The sequence below is a fragment of the Nematostella vectensis genome, chromosome 7, assembly GCF_932526225.1.
Source record: "Nematostella vectensis chromosome 7, jaNemVect1.1, whole genome shotgun sequence".
Taxonomy (NCBI): domain Eukaryota; kingdom Metazoa; phylum Cnidaria; class Anthozoa; order Actiniaria; family Edwardsiidae; genus Nematostella; species Nematostella vectensis.
In genome coordinates, this window is record NC_064040.1 from 9,989,482 (window position 1) to 10,016,173 (window position 26,692).

Genomic DNA, 26,692 nt, shown 5'->3' on the forward strand with positions numbered 1-26,692 from the left:
TAGATCAGGGTTTGTGTACATGGCGGATGGGTTAGATCAGGGTTGGTGTACATAGCGGATGGGTTAGATCAGGGTTGGTGTACATGGCGGATGGGATAGATCAGGGTTGGTGTACATGGCGGATGGGATAGATCAGGGTTGGTGTACATGGCGGATGGGATAGATCAGGGTTGGTGTACATGGCGGATGGGTTAGATCAGGGTTGGTGAACATGGTGGGTGGGTTAGATCAGGGTTGGTGTACATGGCGGATGGGATAGATCAGGGTTGGTGTACATGGCGGATGTGCTAGATCAGGGTTGGTGTACATGGCGGATGGGTTAGATCAGAGTTGGTGGACATGGCGGATGGGTTAGATCAGGGTTGGTGGACGTGGCGGATGGGTAAGATCAGGGTTGGTGTACATGGCGGATGGGATAGATCAGGGTTGGTGTACATGGCGGATGGGTTAGATCAGGGTTGGTGGACATAGGGTGGGCTAGATCAGGGTTGGTGGACATGGCGGGTGGGTTAGATCTGGGTTGGTGAACATAACAGAAGAATGCTTTGTTACCTACCGAGTCCAGTTGGGCGTGCACCCGAAAGGTATGCCCAAAGTGCAGAACGTAAATAGGACTTTAACTTATGCCATATATCGGTATTCGTCTTACTGTATTCTCTTCAGCTAGATTCTTTCTTTACTATAAAAGATATCGCTTATTAGGGACCAATTGAAAAGTGATCCATGCTTATATTTGTTTAAATATTGGGACAGAAAAAGGCACCTATTTTGCTATTTTAAAATCTTCAAAAGCACAGTTCAACTCTATAGCTTTCCCTCTATAATTTCATAAAGTAATTTGACTATAGTCTATACCTATCGAACTACAAATACCTACTGACATGTTTACCTCTAAAAAAGACACCAAAACGAAAGCAGCATGCTTTTAAATTATCTGGTTACAAGATTTTTGATGACATTGACGAAAACTGATATTCGATATTCTATTGGAACATGCCTTTAAAAAAGACCAAAAGCACGAAAACCTTTTTTTTTTAGGTTTGTCAAAATTTTAATAAGAAAAGTCAGGTACCATCCTATGCCATAATGCTCAATGTTTAGGCTTGTCTTAAAAACACTATGAACAAAAACGCAAATAAAGAAAACTAACAAAGGCTCACCCGAAAGTTCTAAGGACAATTGTCTCATCAGCTTATGAAAATCGTCCTCCATTTCCAGGGTCTGTTCATCTTGAGTATTTTGTTGTGCCCGCTAATAAAGCGAGGCACAGAAACCATGACCTCATGTTTGTCGCAGGTTTCGTCTTTGGCATGTACTGGTTCTATCAGCCACTACCTTAATTTTATCATCGTTAATAGGCGGGGGCTAATGGCATTCAAGAGACGTCACAACTGTGTTCACTGCGACGTGCAGTGGAACCCCCTCATATACAGGGCCATTTTGGCATAAAAAAGACTTTTTACAAGGTCGATTTAAAACTGTCTTAAAACGATGTGGGGTCTTAGAATACATTTAAAAAGTCAGGGGGCAGACGCCATTTTGGCCCATGTGTCCTTTGTAAACCCTGACTCTTGACATGTTTTTCCAAGCTCCATTAGGGAGTGTTCATTAAATACGCCGAGGGGGGAGGAGGGAAGATTTTTACTCGAGACACCTTTAAATTTCGGAGGCCGCCCTTTCATTGTAAATTTGTTTCGGTGCCCCCACTTTCAAAATCCCCAAAATTTTCGGAGCCTTCCCCCCCCCCCCCCCCCCCCCCTGGGTGTATTTAATGAACTTTCCCTTAGGCACGAGTCTTTACATATTTAATTTCAATTATATACAATATGCATTCATAATATAGATGGCACTATAGACATAGATATTAGGTTGAATAGAAAGGCATAGAAGTTTCATTATTTCCATTCTTGGTGGATAGTTCCACATATGTACTTTACGGGAAAAAGACACACACACAGAAAAACACACAGGAAATACACGGTAGCGAAGTGTAACAGACAAACACACAGGAAATACACGGTAGCGAAGTGTAACAGAACAACACACAGGAAATACACGGTAGCGAAGTGTAACAGAAAAACACACAGGAAATACACGGTAGCGAAGTGTAACAGAACAACACACAGGAAATACACGGTAGCAACAAAATACAGAAAGCCATAGAATTGGGCCAATTTTCGTGCGGACTTTTCCTTGACCTTAGTAAAGCTTTTGATACTGTAGACCACTCGATTCTTTTACGCAAACTCGAACATTATGGAATTCGTGGCATCGCGTATGACTGGTTTTCTTCCTACCTTACAAATCGAAAACAGTTCACACAAATTGGAAGCAGCAAATCTTCACTGAGCTCCATCTCCTACGGAGTTCCCCTAGGGTCTGTGCTTGGTCCGGTTCTTTTTCTACTATACATTAACGACTTTAACAACTCCTCCCAAACCCTAGACTTTAACATATTTGCAGATGATTCCAATTTGTTCTATTCAAACAAAAACCTAACCAATTTAGAATCTACCGTGAATTACGAATTAAAACATATATATACGTGGCTCTGTGCCAATAAACTCTCTCTAAATATAGATAAAACTAACTTTGTGTTATTCCATCCCCCTCAGAAAAAAGTAACTCATCCTATAAAACTGAAGATAAACAATAAACCAATCAAATCAGAAAAATACATAAAATATTTAGGAATAATGATTGATTCACATCTTAACTGGAAATGCCACATAACGGAGCTTTGCAAAAAACTTAAACGTAATCTAGGAGCACTCTCAAAGATACGTTACTTTGTCAATATTAACATTTTGAAACAACTATATTATTCACTTGTTTTCCCCCATATAACTTACGGAATTTTAGTATGGGGCAACACCTATAGTACAACACTAAAACCTCTCTTTTTAATGCAAAAACGTGCGATACGAATTATGACTTTTTCTAAATTCGATGCCCCATCTTCCCCCATCTTCAAACAACTAGGACTTCTCAAGGTTAAAGATATAGTTTACTTCCACACAGCGCTATTTATGTACCAACACCACTCTGGAACTCTCCCCACAACTTTTGACTCTTTCTTTCATATAATTTCCCACAAATACAACACCCGACTTTCTGCCAAATCTAGTTACACCCTACCCAAAGCACGCACCAACTACGGGAAATTCAACATCCGATTTAGAGGTGTACAAATTTGGAACGAACTCACCCAAAATGACAAAGACCTAAATATGAAATCCTTCAAAAAAAAATTATCAGACGACCTAATCGCCACCTATTAACCCACCCACATCTTCACCTGTAACCCATACTATCACCTAATTCTTGGCCATATATTCCTTCCTTTTGTTTTTGTTTCCGCTCTGCTTGTACCAGCTTGTATTCTTGTCGTATCCTTGTTGTATCCTTGTCGTGTCTCTATATCTGTGTTTTTCTCGTACATTCTTGCTTATGCACACAGCCTCCAGATCTCCAAACTAGGATTTTTCCCTAACATTTAAGTGCACCCTAGCCCGTTTAGCTCTCAAGCTATTCTAGGGTGCCCGCACCGAAGTATTGTCCCCCCTTGGTATGCAACTCTAGGGTTTTTTTTTTCTTTTTTTTTTCTCTCCTCTCCCTATCAATAAATATATGAATATATAAAAAAAAAAAAAAAAAAAAAAAAAAAAAAAAAAAAAAAAAAACAACCTATGTAACACTTAATTTTGTGTGCAAATAAAAGATGTTTTTGTTTTTTTGTTTTGTAGCGAAGTGTAACAGAAAAACACACAGGAAATACACGGTAGCGAAGTGTAACAGAAAAACACACAGGAAATACACGGTAGCGAAGTGTAACAGAAAAACACACAGGAAATACACGGTAGCGAAGTGTAACAGAAAAACACACAGGAAATACACGGTAGCGAAGTGTAACAGAACAACACACAGGAAATACACGGTAGCGAAGTGTAACAGAAAAACACACAGGAAATACACGGTAGCGAAGTGTAACAGAAAAACACACAGGAAAGACACGGTAGTGAAGTGTAACAGAAAAACACACAGGAAATACACGGTAGTGAAGTGTAACAGAAAAACACACAGGAAATACACGGCAGCGAAGTGTAACAGAAAAACATTCAAGAACGTTAAAAGCCATTTTAAGCGCCACGGCGCGTAAAGCTCTCGAATCAGACGCGGTAACGAAGCAAAGATGATAGATCACGTGCTTGGTCAATGGAAAATTGACGTCCTACTTTTTTAGCGCGTTGACATTAACTGTTTATAAGGACGTGTGTTTTAGAGAGAATACATTTAATAGAATGTCAGGAAACAGAATTCACCTTCATCAAAACAATACAATTAGATCGGTGTGATAATGAATTGTATTAGTCTTTGATTACTGCCTCTAGTCTTGCATTTTTTTTCTGTTTCATTTCACTTTTGTGGAAGAAAATCAAGTGTGCCATGTGCTTAATAAAAATAAAGAGATGATATAATCTTGATACAATTAAAGAGACTTCATAGCCATCCACCCCTTCTTTGTCTTTTCCACCTTTAATTTCTAATACTGCATCTTAATAATCTTAGCTGCGTTCATCAATCGTCACTTCAACCCTCTACGCCCACTCACTGCGAAAAAATTTTCTCAACCCACGGTTTCTTAATCGACTAATATTGTGTTCAAGAAGTTACAACGTCAATAGTCGGAGCTAGAAAAACTTGTGTGTGGGGGAAGTGGGGGTGCATATTGTAGTAACCACAGTAAGGCTTTACTCAACGTAAAACAGTGCTTACAATAAAGCGAGCTAATATATAGATTTAGGCACTGCCTAAAAGCGGAGCCAGCATGACTTTTTTCAGCATAAACTTGTGTAGAACCCCCCTTCCCTGCACTTTCATTATGCATCATGTTCCACCACCCTCAAAAATGGCACCATATGTAAAACATATAAAGAATGCATGTTCTATAAATTCTTGCACCGGCAAAAAATGATGGCGTGCAATTAAAAAAAAAATCCTACTCGAGTGGTTTTGGATAACCATCTATTTTTCATATCTGCTATTTATTTTTCTTTACATCAAAAAGTTCTCACTCTAGAAGCAAGTAAAATATAAAGCTGTTTTGTGGATGTGAATCATCAATAGCTTTGCACATCTGTCAACACTTAGATAAGGTCATGCTTGTAATACAGGAGAATACAGGGCAATACAGGGAAATACAGGAGAATACAAGGAAATACAGGATAATACAGAGAAATACATGAGAAAACATGGTAAACCAGGGAAATATAGGGAAATACAGGAAAATAAAGGAGAAGATATGCAAATTAATTAGAATACTATAATATAATACCATTATGATATACTATAATATGGTAACATGAAGTAGTCACCAAAAATACTCTTGAGGTGATGCTAGCTTGTAGTTTTGCTGGAGTTTTAGTGGAATTTTGTGCAAAATGCATGCTTATTCGGCAAAATAATTGAATTATAAGGATTCGAGCTATATTCTTTGTTGTTTATCTACAGGATAAATAAAGTATTTGAGCCAAAATTTGCAGTTACTGCTAGGGGCATTGAGGTAAACAAGTAAAGAGTTTTGAAACCCTGTTTCGTTGAGCGATTATAATTTTTTTTGGCAGATTTATAATATCATTTTCTATACAGGAAAGGTCAAACACATTTTGCTCCAAGAAGAAAAATGGCTTTGCGATAAAACTTGCCATGTGTGTAGTAGAGCTAATAAGAAAGAGACAAGCAGGAGTTTTTTTCCAAAATTCAATAAAACAAATGCATGATGTTTTCTGATATTTTGAATTTTTTTAATTGCTCTATTTTCTCCGCAAAAAAATGTTTAAAAAAACTCCCGCTAGATTCTTTGTTTTATCATAGTAATTGAATATTGCTAAAAAAATTCTTTTTATTATCAAAAGCGTAGGTAAAAAATGCAAATATAGTGAAAAAAGGACACACGCTATTTAATTCAATTAACACCTTCAGCTGTCAATCTCGTCAACAACCCTTTTCCAAACTGATCTTTAGTATCTATTCTTTCTATATCTGTAGTCAGTTTTGATCAATTCCATGGCAGTTCAATTTTAAAACAAGCCCAAAATACCCCAAAAATAGCCGGTTCTAGTACCTTAAAAGTGTCCTCCCAATCCTCCTAGGGAATACCTAGAACAAATATGTTTTTTGTTCTAGGTAAAAAAAGTGTTTATTTACATTACTAAGGATATCATTAACTAAACTATACTTAATAGACAACTGATACAGCAAAATTAGCAAAATAAATTTATGCTTTGATTAACAGGGATTAAGGCTTTCAGGTGTGAAGGGAGGTCATATTTATTTTAAAATGAAGAACAATTAAAGTTCCTGGGTGCTATTTTATTCTCTTCAAAATTTAAAACAATAAACTAATACATATCAAATTCCTATACATAAAGTATATCAGCAAATCACACTATTATAGTGGATTTGAGGTAAAAGTACTCATTCCCTGCCTGTACTGTACCAATTCCTTTTACTTCTTTAAATTACTTTACTTAACTTGCAAATATAGGGCTTCATCATTTTCTTATTCTTGCGTACGTTTTAAAGTAAGCAATTCAAATATTGGAAAAATATATTTTTCCTTCTCTCTTGTGCTTTAAAATGTAACTTTGCTAAGGGTGGATTAAAAGCACTCCAACATATTTAAACAACTTCTGAGTACATTATTTTATTATACAGTTAAGAACCACATATAAGAACCTACAATAAACAGTCTTGTTAACCTAAAATTATCAAATTAGAATCCTTTTTATAAAGCATCTATTTAGCCTATATTTGAAATAGGTTGAAATAGGAAAATTGATTTCTAAATAGTTTTAAATATGATCTTAAGGGATCATATAGGAGACCTGTTTTTGTTTTTTATGATTAACTTACTACCTCAATTACTTCACCATGAGTCATTGTAATAGCAAGAGACTATTTATAATAGTCAAAATGTCACTAACCACACATTATACAAGAACCTGTCAGGCTAACTTGGGAAAAAACTGGAAAAAAAATATTATCTTACTTTTTGTTACTTTATATTGTGTTTATTTTTGGTGACGTACATTAAATACCAATGCCTTATATGTACATCCTGCCCTGGGTCATGCCTCTTATCCAGCAGCTTGTGTCTCAGCTTGATTTCATAATCTCTGGCTGAGATTAACCTGAAGAAGTTTGGAGAAAAGCATTAAAAGCATTAAAAAAGAAAAAACTGGTAATTTGCTTACGATACAAATATTATACCACAAAAACCTAATTCATAAAACCTAAAACTAAAAATAGGATACAAATATTATACCACAAAAACCTAATTCAAAAAACCTAAAAATAGTCCCAATTAAAATTTTCTAAAATGATTTACCAATTACAGAAAATGAACATATGCACTTTGCTGTCTCATAAAGCTCTATGATCTGATGAGCCAGAGGTTGAAAGAGCTTTTAAAGGAGAAGCTGCAGAGGGAAAAAAAACATTGCCTTTGAGCAAATGTTCCTCTGCAAAAAAGCTGTCTTGGCTTTATATGAAACATGAATTTTACTTTTGGACCACATTATATTGTGACACGAGAAAAAAAAAAGTTTTTCAAGGTTTGTAAGATAACATTGAGGTACCCAGGGTAATTGAAAATATTGTAGGTGGTATAACAACAAGGCATATTTTTTAGGTAATAACAGATCCTCAAGGTCCTATGTATGTGCACTTTTTTTTAAATCAAAACAGAACTCTAGAATAGTTGATTTAAATTTCAAGTGTTTATCAAATATATGCTGTTTTTCACAAATTACTAATACTTAGGGTTTTAGGAGACCAGCTCTCAATTTCTTTAAGGTTTTAGGAAACCGGTTCTCTATTTCTTTCTCCAAAGAAAGCTGGAGTTTACCCAAGTAATTCATTTAAGCCTGAAATCGGATGAAATACAGCAAATATGTGTGTGTGTGTGGGGGGGGGGGGGGGGGGGGGGGAAGAACAAGAGAGCCAATGCGGATGAATACAGAGAATGTATGAACATTCTCACAAAAATTAGGTTTATGATGAGTTCAAAAATCTTGTGACAAAGTTGACGGCTCTGGTAACTTTTATTCAATTCATTCATGAATAGTAGTTATAATTTTTCCATGATAGATGGTGAATGGCAGATTTAGAGATCGAATTTGATACATACAGCCTAGAATATTTATTCCCTGAGGTAAGTAAGTTCCTTAAAGTAAATTAAATTCAACAATGAAAAAGGTGTTCAAAGTTTGAAAACAAAACAACTCCGAAAGATCGTTCCGCTAAGTACTTTAATACAATACGCTAACTTACCTACATCTGCCAGTGCAAAGACAAATACATAGGAGCACTTGTCGGAGAAGGTGTCCATAAAATTAGCTTGTTTTTTCTTTCTTGTGGCTTACTTTGACATTTCAGCTGACCTTGACTCAAGCACAAGACTATAATAATAATAACTTTATTCCAATAAATACCAATACAGGTATATTAGGATAATATACAAAGTAGGTTGGCTTATATGCCTATCCTCTATTCATAATATTTAATTACTTCTCAATTTTAATTTCAGGACTAGGCTCGTAATGGAGTCATCTGTTAAGCTCATAATATACAAAAAAAGGTCTTTTGGCCTTAACAGTTTGAAAGAGTTATTGATTGCAAATTGATCATTAAAAAATACTTGACGTATATCATTGACATAGTCGCATACCATTAAGGTATGGTACATTTTTCACAAATCCTTAATTCATAAGGTAAATTTTAATAGCAGCCTGTTTAAATTGCTAGTTTGTGTGCCGAGACACGCAATCTAGTCATAGATTGTCGGCATCTAACATTAGCTTCTGATAAATATTTTTCTAGTTTAAAATTTGTCTTGATCTTGCAATAAGTGCGTAGCTTTCCACTATTTTGATTTAACTGTGCCTGGGTTCTCCAAAATGTTGCATAACTTTTATATAGTACTTTCTTAATATATTTTAATATATTTTGAGTCTTGACTCTTCAAAACTTTCAACCATGCTTTTACACAGTCTTTTGCACATAATTAGACAAGTTCATATCAGAGGTTAGCATTCCCACGAATGATTTTTTTCAAGCACTTCTTTTTCGACAATTCTTGGCTTTTCTGCAGTCAGTTTTCGTGTGTTTATGAGAGGGGCAAAAATACTCACTCGCCATATAATGTTTTGCGTGCTCTGGTGGCCTGTGCCGAGGCAGATCGCGGCTGGCTGGCTGGCAGCTTGTGACAATGACGTCATCGACCAAAAAAACTGAGTCGCCTAGTTATAGACCATTTCTATACCTATGGGGCTCCGCTTACGAAGCTATAAGACAAGTTATTTCAAGCTCCGTTCAAAATAAAAATTGATGCAATATCATTTTTAAGAATCAGAGATTCTGAATAGCATTAGTGACTAAATTTTACTTATATTTATCACTTGTCACTGTTTGTTTCTGTTGTTTTGATAACATTCTCTATGCCTTATCAGTCTTAAATCTAAAAAAATGATATGATGGCTCCTTGTACCGAGGCTTGTACAAACATTGATTAAAATTTGTTGCAGGGCCCTTAAAAGCACAAAAAAATATATGATTTTTCTACATCCATTAAATTTCACAAGTTTTCACTTGTAATCTTTTTAAAAGCAATTAGTCAGACAAGCAGTATTTTCTTACAGACTCCTTCCAATATTCATGATGTTGCTAAAAATACAACAAACACAACATCAACCTGACTTTTGGCCATTAGCTCTCCTTACCAATTCAGCCTCAACTACAGATACAAGTTGAGGCGGGAGTCGTAATGATGTCTCTTGCAAGGCATAGACTAGCTCTTCCAGGGAAGACTGACTGAATTCCGCAAAATCATGTCCAAGCATTGCCAAGGAAATCTGTTCTAGTATTTTCATGGTCAAATGCCCTGTTTTCACAAATGCCCATAGAACCCTTGAAAGCCTATGCAATGACCAGTTTCTCAAGTTTATATTTATCAGTTTGCCTTCTAAGAACTTGAAAAGTCTTGGTGTTGCATTATCAGTGTGGGCAAATGCCCATGCAATTACAACAAAACTCTGAGCATCAAAGTGAACTTCCCTCCTTAGCAAAAGTTCCCTTTCAACCTTGGCAAATAACTCTGGAGCTTTAATTCCTTGATTAGCAAAAGCCCAAACTACCTGGGAAATGTCCCGAAGGCTGAACACTTCAAGGTGATTGCCACTTAGGAGCTCTGCTTTGAAATAACGGAACAGTGGTTTGACATTCAACCCTGCTTCAGAGTAAGCCCACATGAACATCAAGAGATCTTGCTTATTAAATTTTGAGATATCTTGCTGTTGGATTTCATCCCGAATGGCAGCCAGCAGCTTAGCACTCCCTTTCAGCGTCCTTGCCACAGACCATACAATCTGGCAGAGTTCTCGTGTCTGGAAATTCTCAACACCCCTGGTGAGGATCTCTCTCTTTAAACGGCTGTAAAGAATGGGCGAAATTCCAGCAAATCTACCATGACCCCACATTATCATAGCAAGGTCGGTGTTTGAAAATGATTCAATTTCCATTGAGTCTAGCAGACTGCTAAAATAGTAAAAGGTGTCAGGAAAAACTTCGAGTTTTCCTAGACACCAAATAACATCTGCAACTTCAAATGGTTTCAGCTCTGAGGCGTTATGCTTGATTTCTTCAAGAAGTAAATCTAGTATTTCAATCTCCGATGGATCGTTTTTCTGTAGCTGAGCATCATATTTAAATTTCGCTAAGCGTACAAGAATCTTTACACGATCAGAAACCGCGACACCGCTGTTAAATCGCTTGTACAGTTCCAGCAATTCCCTTGAGGTATAGGTGTTGCTCATCTTATCTCGCAGTTTTTTTCCCGGGTGCTCGTTTGTTCTCAGCTTTACGGCGTTTCTCTGATCAAATTCATTCATTGAAATACTTCCTGGGATTTTAGGTGAGTATAAACGACATCTACAAGACTTCGACAAGCCAAAAAGAAAACGTTTTGAGCCAACATTGTAAAGAAAATTTATATTGTTATAACTGTTACCCACAGAAGAGGCACATCGAGAAAGCAGCCTTGCAAAACTCATGATTGCTGCACCAGGTTTTGTTTCTGCCCACAACAACGTAATTTGGTAACAAAACACAATCAATTTTTGTACGCTAATCTCTGTTCCGACATTTTGGTTCTCAAACCCACTTTGAATAACTTCTTCTAGAGATGGGATACCTGTGGTTTCTCCCAAAGAGCATATGAATGAACTAAGAAACCAAAGCATTTTCTAATGAAAATAAACTAAAACTAAATTCTTAAAAATATTTCCATGATATCATACCTAAACTTTGAAATATCTAAATGTCCTTTTGTCTCTATCAGCTGAAATTCGAGGAACACAGGTAACCCGCGAAACTAGACCCAGTCTCCATGCTAACTGGATTTCGATAACGATAACACATACATCTCTTGGCACTGAAGGGTTGTGGCAGGATAACCGAAGAGACTACGGAAACAATGCCTCTAAATAAGACGCTTCTTGTCTCAAAAGGGGAAAGAGCAACTGTTTGAATGATGCTACTAAAGTAAAGGCGGGTAAGTGTCGATTACATAAAGATCGGAAGAGATTTTCGAGTTTTGTTTGTCAAAATACGAAGCAAGTTTCGTGTTTTATTCCATTTGTGTTGTTGCTAGATCCAAGCCGCGAGAATTCTAGAGGATTTAAAGCACTTCATTGAACCGTTATCGTATGCGTTGCGTTACATTGACTTGGTATACAAGCGGCTCCTTTGGAAGCTTACAAATAGAGTCAAAGTTTCTTTTCGTATGCTATTCATATAACTTATGCACTTCGGGTATCAAACAGCTCTCTCAATAAGATCATATACTGTACTCATTAGCCAAACCACGTAATACTTATTTGAGCCAATTATCTGAGGTATTACTGTCGAAAGCAAATTAAAATTCGTTTGGATAACCATATCCTGTGCCATATCTGTGTCAGCATAAAATACAGCCTCATCATTACTATTTCTCTGCATCACACCCCCGGGGGGGGGGGGGGGGGGGGGGTCTTTAGGGTAAAAGTGATAGGGGTGCTTGACAAGAAATTCGAAAAAAAATACCTGCAAAACCAAGAATTACTATCCTTAAAATACCTTAGAAGCCATAAAATACCATTTCTAAGAAAAAAGCACTTTTTTTCTTGGATACCCCCTAAAAAGTACCTGATGCCTGATTTTGACCCAAAAAAATTATTACGAGCATCCCTATAATGTTGACATGGGAGGAACCACCCCGGGATCCCACCCCTCCCTTACCCTGTATAAATGTATTTTTTCTTTGTTTCTAAGATTAAAAATCAATCTAGTTAGATGAGTTTTTTTACAGTAGATGTGACAATGTGTGATACTGACTGTGCACAGATCAGACAAATAGTGCAAGAGATTATAAGAATAGTCATTCGTTCATCAATACCACTCTTTCATTTTTTTAAACTCCACAGAATTGGTGCAGATTTGTACAAATGCTATTATGCTTGCTGTGTAAGATCACTGAGATAGAGCTGCTGCTCAGAACTTGTAGAAAGCAAACTTGGCTGTATAAACTAATTTTCCAGGGCTGTAGAGCTCAGGAAGCAGTGGTGATGATAGTGATAGAAACGAAGATTAAAAGACAGTGAATAAAATTGCAAAGTTTCAAACGTCAATAAGCAATATGTGTTGGAATATGAATATTAATAAATTTTGTCCAAATGTTTTCTTGTTTTGTACTCTTGTGCAGGGTTGTGATGACATTATAGGGTGGTTCAACACCAGAGAGCACCCAATTGTTTATGTTCTTTGAAGTTCACCAGGTTTCTTAACCAACCTATATTGTCATACAAGGGTACATTTAATACATATCTTTCTTGAGTGTAAATGAAAATTTCTTTTTAATTTTGCAGGGTCATGTATTCTGAGTGGGTTTCATTGCGCCATTCTTTACACTCCAATAAAGGAAACAAAAGTGTTTTGAATCATTTCCCAACACTTGTCGGGCGTGATGTTGCACACTCAGTTGTCCAGACACTTATTCATGAGCAAGGAATGCCACAACAGAAAGTTCTCTCAACTCCATCTGAGGTTGACTGGGCAATGGAGGTTTTCTGTTATGGTCTGACTCTACCCATGACAGAGGCTGATGGTGAGATCATTAAGGGCTGCGTCAATGTGTACACCGAGTGGTTATCAGTGCTGCTGAAGTCCAACCCAGGAAAAAGCATCCCAGATCCATTAATCCATGAACCAGACAAATACTCACAGAGAGTTTTCCATCATTTAAGAAATCTGTTTAAAATAAGAGTCGATGATGGCAGTAATCTTGCAATGCAGGCTTCATTATGTATACGGGTACTTCAGTTTCTCAAGCATTTGACGTCAGAAGGAGAACTAGAGCCTGACACGTGGGAGACATTACTGTGTGTCTTGATGTCAATCAATGAACAGCTGTTATCCACACCCTACTCCCCAGGGGGGCTGTCACAGCATTTGTGTGATATTTTGATTAATAGTTTACTTGAGATTTGGCTTAATGCATGTGTGCAGTATTTCCCAGCTCCATCAATGTGGAAAACATTGCAAGAACTATGCATGGCCTGGCGGCACCACAACTCAATGATTGAGTACTGGAGTAGCACATCCTTGTCACTTACAAGGAAAGTTATCAAATATCTCTATGGCTCAACTTTTTCCCTGCCACCTGTCGACAAGAAGAAGAATGATGTGCAAGTGCCTGTCATTACAAACAAGGATACTCTTCTACAAAGCTGGTTTAGGATTTTGCACATAATTGGAAACCCTGTTGATCTATGTAATAGGGAATTAATAAGCGATACTCCAAAGTTTAAAGAATTTGCGCTCGCCTCTGAAGAAGTTATGAACCCTTCTGCGCACCCTTGCTTGGATGGGCTACCTCAGATATTTCTGCATGCAATGAAGGGTGTATCAGTATTAGTCAATAACTTCCTTGGTGTCACAATAACACAGGAGCAACCTGTGAAGCACACGCCAATCAGTGCGCCAATCAAATCCTCCAGCCCATCTGTTGCTAAGAAGCGTGAGCATAAGTCACTGAGTATTGGCTTGGCTTTGGGCTTGGGGGATTATCGAGGGATCGGCATGAGGTCCCAGACAATGCCTTCTCGACACAGCAGTGGAAGTTCCCCCATGACTAATTTTGAGTCTCTAAAAGACAATGGAGTGACTGCCACCCCTAAAACACCACCAGCCTCTTCCCTGTTCTCTAAATCTCCGGTCTCTTCAAATCTTCCCTCTGTCGACAGCTTGTTGGATTTGTTTGGTGCATGGTTATTCGAGGCAGCTTTTGCTAAGACTGATATGAAGTCAAGTTACACTGCATTGGCAGAGGTGTATGAGAGCTTCTGCATCACTGCTAATACGACAGGGGACTCCATGACAAGGCGAATGAGGTTTGTACAGTGAAATGCAGGGAAAAGCTTTTTTTACCAAATGTTAAGAATATTAAAAAATGTGACATGGGAAAATCATTTAATTAGATAACAAAAAAAATACACTTGCATGGTTAATTGTCTCTTGTACATATGACAGTTGTACATATCGGTTTATTAGGGGAGCTTACTTGTGTTTAAACTACAATGTGATTTGTTTACCTTCAATGCCAATATGACTTCCTTGTGCCTTCTTGAAACTTGCAGTACTGGAAGCACAAGCAGCCTTTCCAAGCGTGAGATAATGGACGAAGAAAGCTTTGAGCCTGGTAGGGCAGAAGCGTATGGTGCCTTGTGCCGTATCTTTTGCAGTCAGCCTTCTGGCCAGGAAATAAGACCAGTATATCTGTCGAGGTTTTACCTGTCTATTGCCACTGGACTGCTATATAATGAGGTAGGATGTACAACACACATTATTCTGTAGACCCTATTGCTAATTTGGCCCATAAAAGACACATAATAATAGACACTGCATAATTTCGAAAAAAATTAAAGACTAGAACAAAACACCAATGATAAAAGGTTAGTTTCTTCATTGATCCAAATGTCCTGGCTTCAGAGCTTCTTGAATTACGCGCTTGTGCTGAAGCATGTAATTTGGCTTGCTCCGCTTAATCCGCATAATCTGCGTAATCCACAAATTTTCCTCGAACCCAGCGTAATTTGGCTAAATTTTGAAAGACAAAACATTTAAGTGCCCAGCTGATGTGTTCTTTTAGGGTTCTTACCTCTATTTTTCGTAAAAAAATAGAGAGATATTCTTCGTAAGAGTGTGATATTTCGAACTGAATTTCTAAAACAAATAAAGTGACTAACTGTTCTTTGCTAAACCAGAAAGGCCTATGACTAATAATAAAATACCTTTTTTAATTGGCTGGTGGCTAGGAGCCAATAAAAACTCGCCTAAGATATTTTTGTGCAAAAAATTAACCTTTTCAAGTTATTTCGTGCTTTCCCTCGTTACAAAATTTAGTTTGTAACAGTTAATATTCCGTGTAATTTAGTGTGTAATTCAGTAAAAGAATCCCGCAAAATTTTGATTTTTAAATAAAAATGTATTGCAAAATCCCGAGTAATTTAGCGCGTAATGATTGATTTTCTGCGTAATTTAGCCTGTAATTTAGCAAAGAATCCCACGTAATTTTGAGTTTTTTTCCGCGTAATTCAAGAAGCCCTGGGCTTGCATCGACATGCTCTGTAGCATCCTACTAAACTTGCCAATATTTTATTTGCACTGTTCTAGAATTGCACAGGTCATGTGCTCTGTAGCATCCTACTAAACTCGCCAGACTTGCTTCGAGTGAATCTTCAAGGTGTCCAGATCCTTCTTCCACACCTGCTGTCAGCCCTGGAAATAGTGCTTCCCAAGCGACAGATTCAGCTAAGGTTTGTATGAACACAGGAAACTAGGAAACAGGAAACTGCAGTAGCAAAAATGAGTTTGAGTTAAAGAGGGGGGAGGGGGAGGAATTAGGGTAAAGCAAACAGAAGCAAATTAACTAACAGTAGCTTATTTTTTATTATATGATTTTGGCTATTCAATTATAGATGCAAATGAGGTTCAGAAAGGCAAAAGGGGTTCTGCTGAAATCCAATCAAAACTGATTTGCAATGGTTCAGAAGAGATTTTGTTGTTTGTAACTTAGCCAGAAATAAAAGAAATACTGTAATTTATACAAATCAGAATTGCCAAAAAAATTACCCTTGTGTCACTAACAGATAATAAAGCTTGAATTAGAGTCACCAGACCTCTTCTTTTTCTTATGTATTGAATTTGCAACATTTGGTTAGCAATTCCGGGTTTTTGACTGACTATTTTGGCTGTTATCAGGTGTACTGTTTCCACGACAGAGCTAAGACGTTCTGCCATTCACCTGCTGCTCTCCATGTTGTGTTTACCCCTGCATTTCCAGTCTCTGCCAATCCAGGGTCAGTATCCATAGTCAGACATATTTACTCTGTGCATAATGTCAAGTGCATCATGTAAGAGAGGCAGGGGTCAATATCCATAGCCAGACATATTTACTCTGTGCATAATGTCAAGTGCATCATGTAAGAGAGGCCGGGGTCGATATCCATAGCCAGACATATTTACTCTGTGCATAATGTCAAGTGCATTACCGTAGCTATGAATGGTTTCTTGAAGAGGGGGGGGGGCATCCTGCACCAACATGTTGGGAGAAAGGGAATGTATGGGTATTAGCTCCCATAGGGAAGAGGGGTCACCATCCAAGGACCCCCTGGATCTGCCACTGGAAGAGATTGGCTCATGCATAAACCTCTTCTGTGGTGATATTTTGTCATTGATGGTCCCACTTTAGTCCCTGGGTGAGTTCATAGGGGCATACAATCCCCCACACACACCTACACACTTCACATTGGCTCCCTGGCTGCTTAATATTTTTTTCCTCATTGAAAAAAACTACTTAAGACCTTAGTAAAAATTCCCCTCCCTTTCAAACCCATACTATGTTTCCCCAATCATGATAAATACTACACTATATTGTGTTTAACATGAACTGTTTTTAACCCTGATTGTTTGTTGAATTTGAAAGGAAATCAAATAGTCTAAGCTTTAATAGCCACTGTAACTTTATCAAATTAAGACATGCCATTAAATTACAGTAGTCCAACAAATAAAAAGCATGTCACAACTATTTTATAGAATTCAATTTTGAAAAGGGCTTTTGTAAATGTTCCTTAATTCATTGCCCCATTAGTACCCCAGCATTTACTGTAACCAAGGGTTTTTTCAACATTCTTTACTTAGATATGACAGGTTATTACCAGAACAAGACATGTGAGGAAGGATCCACCATTCCTTCCCCATTGACCTTTTTGTCACTTAAGCCGCGCATGACACGCCTTCTTCTGGAAGCCCTGCAGTTTGAATCAGATTCCTTTAATGTGCAAATCCTTCTTGGAGGTACAGTCACATAATTCCATGCTGTGCAAAATGATTCATGTATACAGTAACAAGATTTTGTAATGTGAAATAAGAGCTGCATAGAGATCTGTTTTCCAACATTATATTACACAGTTTGTTAAAAAATGATTCATTAACAGATCAGGGACAATTGGCAATTAGAACTGGGCACAAAATAAATAACTATGCACTGGCTAGTTTGGCATATAAATTGATACGCACAAATTATTTTAAAAAACTGTAGGAATACTGCTACTGATACAAGACTGTGAGACGGCAGACTCTCTCGGGATATCCCACCCTTGCCATGGAGGATCAGTAGGAAGCAGCAGTACTGAGACAGACTTGGTGGATGCTGCCACTAAGGGAAGGGTGCGCTGTAGCACTGGAGGAAGCAGTCTGATTTCAGAGGGAAGCTTCTCACAATTGGAGGCAGAAACAGAAGCTAAGCTCACTTTTGCAAAGGTGTCAACCCAGTCATATGGTGAGATAAACTTTGTGTGCACTGTTATAGTACATGTAACGCATTTACACACCAAGAAATACAAAGAACCCTCTATTTCTCACATCATTACATTATAAACTTGAGATTACCAGAGAGACTAAAGACTTTTGGTCTTTAGATGCTTTTGAACGGAAATAAGTCATCAACACAGGGTTGTTGTTTTATGTTGAACATTTAAATCATGCAATGGCAAAATGATTAGCATTTAAGTTGAATTTTTCTTGGAAAGAGCCTTTTCTATGATTGTTTACTTGTTACCAGACCCCTTGACTGTGTGCAGGCTGTTTTTATTATTGCTGATTATGTTACTTGTTACCAGACCCCTTGACTGTGTGCAGGCTGTTTTTATTATTGCTGATTATGTTACTTGTTACCAGACCCCTCGACTGTGTGCGGGCTGTTTGTGCAGCTCACCCACATCCTTTGTAACAAACTTGTCGTCACACGTAGCAGTAAGTGGAAGCCGGATGTCCATGTCACCTTGGCTGCCTTTGAGGTGTTGTCTGGGCTGGCACAACTAAGCACCCAGCATCTGGGTAGGTGAATTTACAACAGTAAATAAGTTTTCAGCAGTGATGCCTTGACAGGGATAGCCTGACAGGAATAACACGACAGGTGATGTGACTGGGATAGCGTGACAATCGTAGCGTGACAGGGATATCGTGACAGGGGCATCGTGACAGAGATAGCGTGACAATCATAGCGTGACAGGGATATCGTGGTAGGGATAATGTAACAGGAATAACTTGACAGGGATATCGTGACTGGAATAACACGACAGGTACAGTAATGTCACTAAGGGATAACGTTACAGGAATAACATGACAGGGGTAATGTGACAGGGATAGCATGACAATCATAGCGTGACAGGGATATCGTGACAGGGATAACGTTACAGGAATAACATGACAGGGGTAATGTGACAAGGATAGCATGACAATCATAGCGTGACAGGGGTAATGTGACAGGGATAATGTTACAGGAATAACATGACAGGGATCTTGTGGCAGGGATAGCATGACAATCATAGCGTGACAGGGATATCGTGACAGGGATAACGTTACAGGAATAACATGACAGGGGTAATGTGACAGGGATATCGTGACAGGGATAACGTTACAGGAATAACATGACAGGGGTAATGTGACAGGGATAGCATGACAATCATAGCGTGACAGGGATATCGTGACAGGGATTACGTTACAGGAATAACATGACAGGGGTAATGTGACAGGGATAGCATGATAATCATAGCGTGACAGGGGTAATGTGATAGGGATAACGTTACAGGAATAACATGAAAGGGGTAATGTGACAGGGATAACATGATAGGGGTAATGTGACAGGGATAGCATGACAATCATAGCGTGACAGGAATATCGTGACAGGGATAACGTGCAGGGGTACCGTGATAATGTAACACATATTCTGGCTGTGAAAGGGATAATGTGATGGGAAAAGATAGGGAAGATGGTACAGACATTTCAGGGATAATATTACAATACCTGGTTCTCTGATGCAGATAAAACCGAATGTAAAAGCACCATTCACTGGTTGTGTGATTATGTGACATATCAAGCCAACAAGCCAGCCACGCACCACTCACGTGACCTACACTCCATGATAGTGGCCGCCTTTCATTGCATCAAGACATGGATCATGTCTCACGCATGGCTAATGGATGCAGAGGTAAAAATTGTACCTCAAGTGTTGTAGACATTGCTAGAGTGGCCTCCAGAGTTTCCTGCTTTCCCTGCATGCCTGCCTTCCCATCCCCACTTTGCCATTCCCCCACCCACCCCATCCCCATTCCTCTACTATGCAGAGTTTGCAGAAATGTCAGAGGTATTTTCCAAGAAACATTTGGTTACAGAAAGTGAATTTATGGTGTAACAAGGGGGATCTTGTCCCTGAAGATTTGCTGTTTACATTTGTTTACAAGTTTGTTGCATCCCTGCCACCAACAATCCTTATTTCTGCATGAAATGTATTGTTGTCAATCAAGTACCCTTAACCAATAAGTTCTCCGTGTGTGTCAATTAGTTTATTGTGTGTTTTTAAGGACTGTTTACAAGCGGTGATGGAGGTTGTAGAGCTTGGAATATCTGGGAGCAAGTCCAAGGGCCCTCAAGCGGTTAGTACTTAAGGGCCTGTGAGCACTAAATACTTAAAAGCCCTTGAGCGATAAGTACTTGAGGGCCCGCGAGCGGTAAGTACTTAAGGGCCCTTAAGCACTTGCGCAGGCGCCGATCATGGCTGCCACGATGTTTTTTGCGCTGTGTTTAATTTTGTGTATGATCGGTACTGTTCCTCATGAAAATCTCTCAATCAATGAAATGGATTCGTCTTCGCCGAAACGCCCAAGCCAACACCAGTTCGGGTTTTTTTGCACTGTTTTAAAGCCTTTGTCAGTCTTATTGCGCTTGGCGCCATCAGGATTTCACCGATCGACGCGTTCCGTCACCAAGATATCAAAACATGGCTACACATCCCTAGCAATCCCAGGACATGATCCTCCGATAGATGTTACAATATTTATGGACATTTCTATAAATCACCGATTTCACCGATCGACGCGTTCCGTCACCAAGATATCAAAACATGGCTAGACATCCCTAGCAATCCCAGGACATGATCCTCCGATAGATGTTACAATATTTATGGACATTTCTATAAATCCTGGCCCAGAAATTCACTTAGATTATTCTTCGAGACCTGCTATGGATTTGCATACAGCTTCGTACACTAAAACAACACCAACATTCTCTCGTGAGCCCCTCTACAGTATTCGCCGCCAAATGAGAACAAGGAATCTGTTTCTGAAACCTGTTAATATCTCATTATTTCGCACACTAAAGCACCTGGGTATATTCAGATTCAGAGGGAAAAGAGCTGGAAAGAGGAAGAGATCTGAAGCTAATTTACAACTTGAGTTACAACTTCATGTCAACACCGCGATCTCAAGTGATCCTGGCCACAACCATTCTATTGTTCATGGAACTAAGCTTTGCGAGAACAATAGCCAACACCTACCTGTGTTAATCACCACACGCCATTATTATTCGACCAGCGCCAACACTCATAATGCCAGGAACTCATCTAATCTCTTAAAAATAAATACTTGAAAAATAACACCGGACAGTGCGCCTCGATTACACTTAGCTACTTGGAATATTCGTGCCATGAACAGGAAAGCTGCATCTATCTGTGATCTTGTCATGTCCAAACGAATTGATGTCTTAGCCCTTGTGGAGACTTGGCTGACTGCTGAAAACAACTCTAAGTCTACCGTGGTTGATGACACAGGTACCCGGTTGCCTGTTCCTAACTGCTCAGATCCCACTGTTGCCGATGTAATAAACACTCTACGGGACCTCGACTTCATTCACCTACCGCGTGCTGGACGAGGTCGCGGCATTGGTTTCTTTCTTAGAAAGGCTTTAAATGTTAAACCTAATACGTCGACTGTCTTTAAGGCTCTGGAATATGTTGATCTCTCTATAACTGCATCGAGCTCATCGATGCGTCTAGTCACCGTTTATAGACCTCCACCGTCTAAAGTAAACAAGCTTACTCGAATGTTCTTTGAAATTAATTATAACAGGTGACTTTAATTTTCACATTGATCGCCCTGGTGACGCTGATGCTGTCAGAATGTTGGATATCCTCGATGCAGCTGGATTCGAGCAAAAGGTAGTAGGCCCTACGCACAGAAAAGACCACACCCTTGACCTAGTTGTTGTGCGGGACGGCGACTTGTCAGTGCGCGGACGTCCTGAAATAATTGCATTCCCTAACTCTGTATCTGACCATAGTGCCATTATTTGTGATGTTGACATGCCAAAGCCATGTGCCTCCAGGAAAATACTGCATCGGCGTCCGTTACGGAAAATTAACTTCGACTCTTGGTGCAATGGCATCAGGGATTCCGCCATCTACAGTTCTGCTCCGAGTGATGACTCTGACTGCAACGTCTTATGTGACCAGTATAACACTGTGCTAAACCACTTCATCGAGAAACATGCTCCTGTTCGCACTTTTTCAGTTACACTGCGACCCTATTCACCTTGGTATGATGATAGTCTTAGGTTATTGAAAAGACAGAAACGCAAAGCAGAACGGAGATACGTTTCATCGAGATTAGAAATCCACCGCCAGATGTACTAAGAGAAGTGTAGAGCTGACAGCACTGCACTGAATGTAGCTAAGCGGAACTTCTACAAGGATCAAATATCTGGTTCCAATCAGACGCAGTTATTTCGTTTAATTGAGGGCCTTTTCAGGGTGAAGCCGGTTCCGTTGCTACCATCATATGAATCCCCTCAAGTTCTTGCAGAAGATTTCATCTCATTTTTCACTACCAAGATTCAGCATTTAAAGGATAACCTACGATCATCGCCCCTGTAAACGATGGAGATGTCAGTGATGCCAGCTCAGCCACAATGTGTGGCGTCATTCCCTGAGTTCTCTGCTGTATCAGTGAGTTATATACGTGAAATTTTACAACAACCCAAGCCTAAATCGTGCATATTAGATCCTGTGCCGACAAGTGTACTAAAACAATCCATTGATGCTATTGCCCCGGCCATCACTTCCATTGTCAACGCATCTTTGTCATCTGGTGTTTTCCCTACCTCTCTCAAGGGTGGAGTGATCAACCCTTCCATCAAGAAGCAGTCTTGACCGCGAAGCATATCCAAGCTACCGACCGATTACAAACGTTGCCTTCCTATCAAAAACACTTGAACGTGTCGCTGCTAACCAGACGATGAACTATCTCATCCCCAACGGCTTACTGGCTAAATTACAATCTGCTTATCGCCCCTTCCACAGCACAGAGACTGCTCTTCTTCGCGTCTTTAATGACTATCTGACCGCTATTGACTGCCAACAGGAAGTAGTACTTGTTCTCATTGTTATACTAGTTTCTCCTATACAGGTTTTACTAGGTTCTCATATACGGTTTTTAATTTGTGCTGCAGGATCCCGGATCTGATAATGAGGAACCAATGCTGAAAGGTGAGAGACGACATACTGTACAAACGTCACAGTGTGAACAACCTGACAGATATTGTATCAGGGGTAACAAGACGGAGATATCGTGACAGGGGTAACGTGGCAGGGATATCGCGACAGGGGTGACGTGACGGATAACGTGGCATTGATATCGTGTCAGGAGTAACGTGACCCGGATATCGTGACAGGGGTAACGTGACAGGGATAGCGTGACAATTATAACGTGGTTGATTGATTGATTAATTAGTTGATTGATTGATTGATTGATTGCCCCAGGCGACAAGGAGCTGAAGCCGGTGTCATTCCGTGTACGAGCAGCAGCTGAAGGGCTTCTGACCTGCATCATGGAACACGTGGTAAGTGAGCCTTGTCCCAGGTTCCCACGCGAACTTTGTTGGCGTCACGCAAAAGAGTTGATCGTGACTATTGCGTAACAATCCACAAAGACAGCAAAGGCGCTGTTTGGGTATAATAATGATAATAATAATAAAAATAATAGTTTATTACGACACTCTCGCAGACAAAAGTCTGAATTACAGTGAAGGGTCATGCACGCCACTACTTTACGCAATATTACTGAAATCGCACACTAACAAAATTATTAAACCTGTCTGTATTTCCTTGAAACCTATCGGTACGCATGTAGCCAGACCGGAGTGAGTAGCTATGGTTGACTTCTGTAGCTTTAGGAATGATATAGTTTAGAGGCGATATTTTCGCTTTGGTGACAAAACTCTCACAGAGGCTATCACGACGAGCAGATAAGGACATGAGCCCTGCATTAGTAAGAGCCGTGCAATAATCAGTATGCGTGAAAATAATGCGCATCGCTCTCCTTTGCACCGCTTCCAGAAAATCTGATAGGAAAACTGGTAGACCTGCCCACACTGGTGCTGCATATTCTAGTACCGATCTTATCAACGCACAGTATATGCGGACTAAGTCATTAGACTGAACACCGGATTTTTTTAGTGATCTTAAGGCATATAACCGTTTGCTGGCCTTCTTAATAACGTACTCTACATGCACGTTCCACGTGAGGTCACTACTCAAGTGGACTCCAAGGATCATGTAACTGGAAATTCCTTTGTAGTCGTTGTGATTGTTATCACGCAATGCGTGCAAGATACTGGCATCGACACGAACGCAAAAAAAAGACTGTTCTTATCTTGTGTTAAAAAATTCATAAAATGCAAAAGAAATTGTGTATTGTTCTTGGACGTCAGTGAACGGTTAATACAAGTTTCACGAACCTTTTTACATACTTCAATTTCCCCTGACCTTCGGCTCGAGGTGGTAAAACCGCTTTCATAAGACATCGCATAAATGCCAGCATATAGATAAATCTTAGAATTATTTGCCAGGTATTGTTGTAAAACGATAAAGTAATAACTATTTTAAACTTTGAGCCGCATTTCGACGATTTTGACAATAGAGTTTGCTTAAAAGTTTGAAACAATTTGTAGACTTTCTATTTTAGCGCAGCGCTTAAATAGAGCCTCAATCTGATGTAGGCTTGGTTGTTTATGGGCCTTTAACACTTATCTTTCCGAGCTCAAACACAAATGTTGAGGTTTGGAGTGTTTGTGCGAGCTGCCTGAAAGTATCTAAGAATCTTGAATATCGATGAACTTGGCTGGTGATAAAGTGTGGCATAACAAATCCTGTATTTTTACTGAGTTCTAAACGATTTATATTTTGTCGTCCATCCAGGGAGCGTTCCCCCCACCCTGTGGTCCGGTTGCTCTGTCGTCGTTACTTGACGAGGAAGCTCTGCTTGCATATTCACGTGCAAACAAAGGACTTGTGCACGTGAGTAGAGATGGACTTATTTATTTGTTACACCAATAAACAACTCACAGTAATCCAATACATTAAGAACATGTAAAACATTGCCATATTAGAAAGCGTTGCACTCAGGACACAGAACTCCACGTTCTGGGATCATCCTGATTAAACTCAATTCAAAGGGCGTGCATATAATATTCACATAACATACGTAAAAGAATGCAAGGAACTCTTAAGGCTCAGATTTTACAGAAGAATGTTCCACGGATAGCACACTCAAAAGCGTTGATAGGTTTTTGTCTGGCATTTCTTTAGTATGTAGCGTTTAAATTAGAAGACCTAGTGGCCCTGTTACCTAGTAACATTTGGTATTTTCGCTTGCAGAGCGAGCGCCGCTTTCGTTACTTCGTCTTGCGAGATAACCAGCTCATTTTAGGGCTTCTAGAAGATTCCCTCGAACCCAAAGGTCTGTAAATACATTGACAGTGATACGTGACAGTGATAACATGATAGGAATAACGTGACAGAGATAACGTGACAGAGATGTCGTGACAGGGATAATGTGACAGGAATATTATATACCATAAACTCGTAGTCTATAAATCCTCGACGAGCCAGGGATATAGTATTGACGGGAGTACCGTGACTAAGATAACGTGACACTGATAATGTGACAAGTTTGCGTGACATAATCAGTTGACCGGGATAACGTGACAGGAATGTTGTGATAGGAATCATGTGATAGGAGAAACGTGACACGGATTGTGTGACACGAATAGCATGACTAGCATAGCGTGGCATTGATGTCATGAAAGGGACACCGTTCTGTGATATTCCCAAGTGCTTCAAGTTTACTTACGTTTGTTTATGTATTGTCGCAGATGTTCTTCCCACAGTCTCTGCGATCGTGCGGTCTCCGTCAGGTCGTCACGTGTGGACCATGCAACTCAGACACTTCTCTCGTAACAAACATGTACGTCTCCTGCGACTCAGACACTTCTCTCGCAAGAAACACGTACATCTTATGCAACTCAGACACTTCTCTCGCAAGAAACACGTACTTCTCATACAACTCAGACACTTCTCTCGCAAGAAACACGTACTTCTCTTGAGACTCAGACACTTCCCTCGCAACAAACACGCACGTCTCATGCAACTCAGACACTTCTCTCGCAAGAAACACGTACGTCTCATGAAACTCAGACACTTCTCGCGCAACAAACACGTACGTCTCATGCAACTCAGACACTTCTCATGCAACAAACACGTACATCTCATGAAACTCAGACACTTCTCGCGCAACAAACACGTACGTCTCATGCAACTTAGACACTTCTCTTGCAACAAACACGTACGTCTCATGCAACTCAGACACTTCTCATGCAACAAACACGTACCTCTCATACAACTCAGACACTTCTCTCGCAACAAACACGTACGTCTTATGCAACTCAGACACTTCTCATGCAACAAACACGTACGTCTTATGCAACTCAGACACTTCTCTCGCAAGAAACACGTACTTCTCATACAACTCAGATACTTATCATGCAACATACGTACGTCTTATGCAACTCAGACACTTTTCATGCAACAAACACGTACGTCTCATGCAACTCAGACACTTCTCTCGCAAGAAACACGTACTTCTCATACAACTCAGATACTTATCATGTAACATACGTACGTCTTATGCAACTCAGACACTTTTCATGCAACAAACACGTACGTATCATGTAACATAGATACTTCTCTCGCAACAAACACGTACTTCTCATGCAACTCAGATACTTCTCGCGCAACAAACACGTACTTCCCTTGAAACTTAGACACTTCTCATGCAACAAACACGTACGTCTCATGCAACTCAGACACTTCTCTCGCAAGAAACACGTACGTCTCATGCAACTCAGACACTTCTCATGCAACAAA

The 26,692-nt window shown here is 39.5% G+C and overlaps 2 protein-coding genes across 2 annotated transcripts in view; one reads left to right on the forward strand and one right to left on the reverse strand.

Annotated features, from left to right (window-relative positions):
* The first annotated feature begins 553 nt into the window (after positions 1 to 553).
* Positions 554 to 26,692, forward strand: part of LOC5518928 (ral GTPase-activating protein subunit beta) — a 34,206-nt gene continuing 8,067 nt past the window's right edge. Inside the window, exons 1-16 of the mRNA XM_048730049.1 lie at positions 554 to 584; positions 11,399 to 11,611; positions 12,963 to 14,486; positions 14,733 to 14,919; positions 15,769 to 15,911; positions 16,357 to 16,454; positions 17,296 to 17,451; positions 17,696 to 17,935; positions 18,334 to 18,492; positions 19,479 to 19,645; positions 20,019 to 20,090; positions 22,939 to 22,975; positions 23,249 to 23,328; positions 24,686 to 24,784; positions 25,145 to 25,226; positions 25,642 to 25,733. Of these exons, the coding sequence (XP_048586006.1) occupies positions 12,967 to 14,486; positions 14,733 to 14,919; positions 15,769 to 15,911; positions 16,357 to 16,454; positions 17,296 to 17,451; positions 17,696 to 17,935; positions 18,334 to 18,492; positions 19,479 to 19,645; positions 20,019 to 20,090; positions 22,939 to 22,975; positions 23,249 to 23,328; positions 24,686 to 24,784; positions 25,145 to 25,226; positions 25,642 to 25,733 (3,132 nt within the window). The 5' untranslated portion in view covers positions 554 to 584; positions 11,399 to 11,611; positions 12,963 to 12,966. The remainder of the gene's footprint in view (positions 585 to 11,398; positions 11,612 to 12,962; positions 14,487 to 14,732; positions 14,920 to 15,768; positions 15,912 to 16,356; positions 16,455 to 17,295; positions 17,452 to 17,695; positions 17,936 to 18,333; positions 18,493 to 19,478; positions 19,646 to 20,018; positions 20,091 to 22,938; positions 22,976 to 23,248; positions 23,329 to 24,685; positions 24,785 to 25,144; positions 25,227 to 25,641; positions 25,734 to 26,692) is intronic.
* On the reverse strand, positions 8,464 to 11,405 carry LOC5518979. Its single transcript, XM_032363664.2, has one exon. The coding sequence runs from the start codon at positions 11,298 to 11,300 to the stop codon at positions 9,750 to 9,752; it is 1,551 nt and encodes a 516-aa protein (XP_032219555.2). The 5' UTR covers positions 11,301 to 11,405; the 3' UTR covers positions 8,464 to 9,749.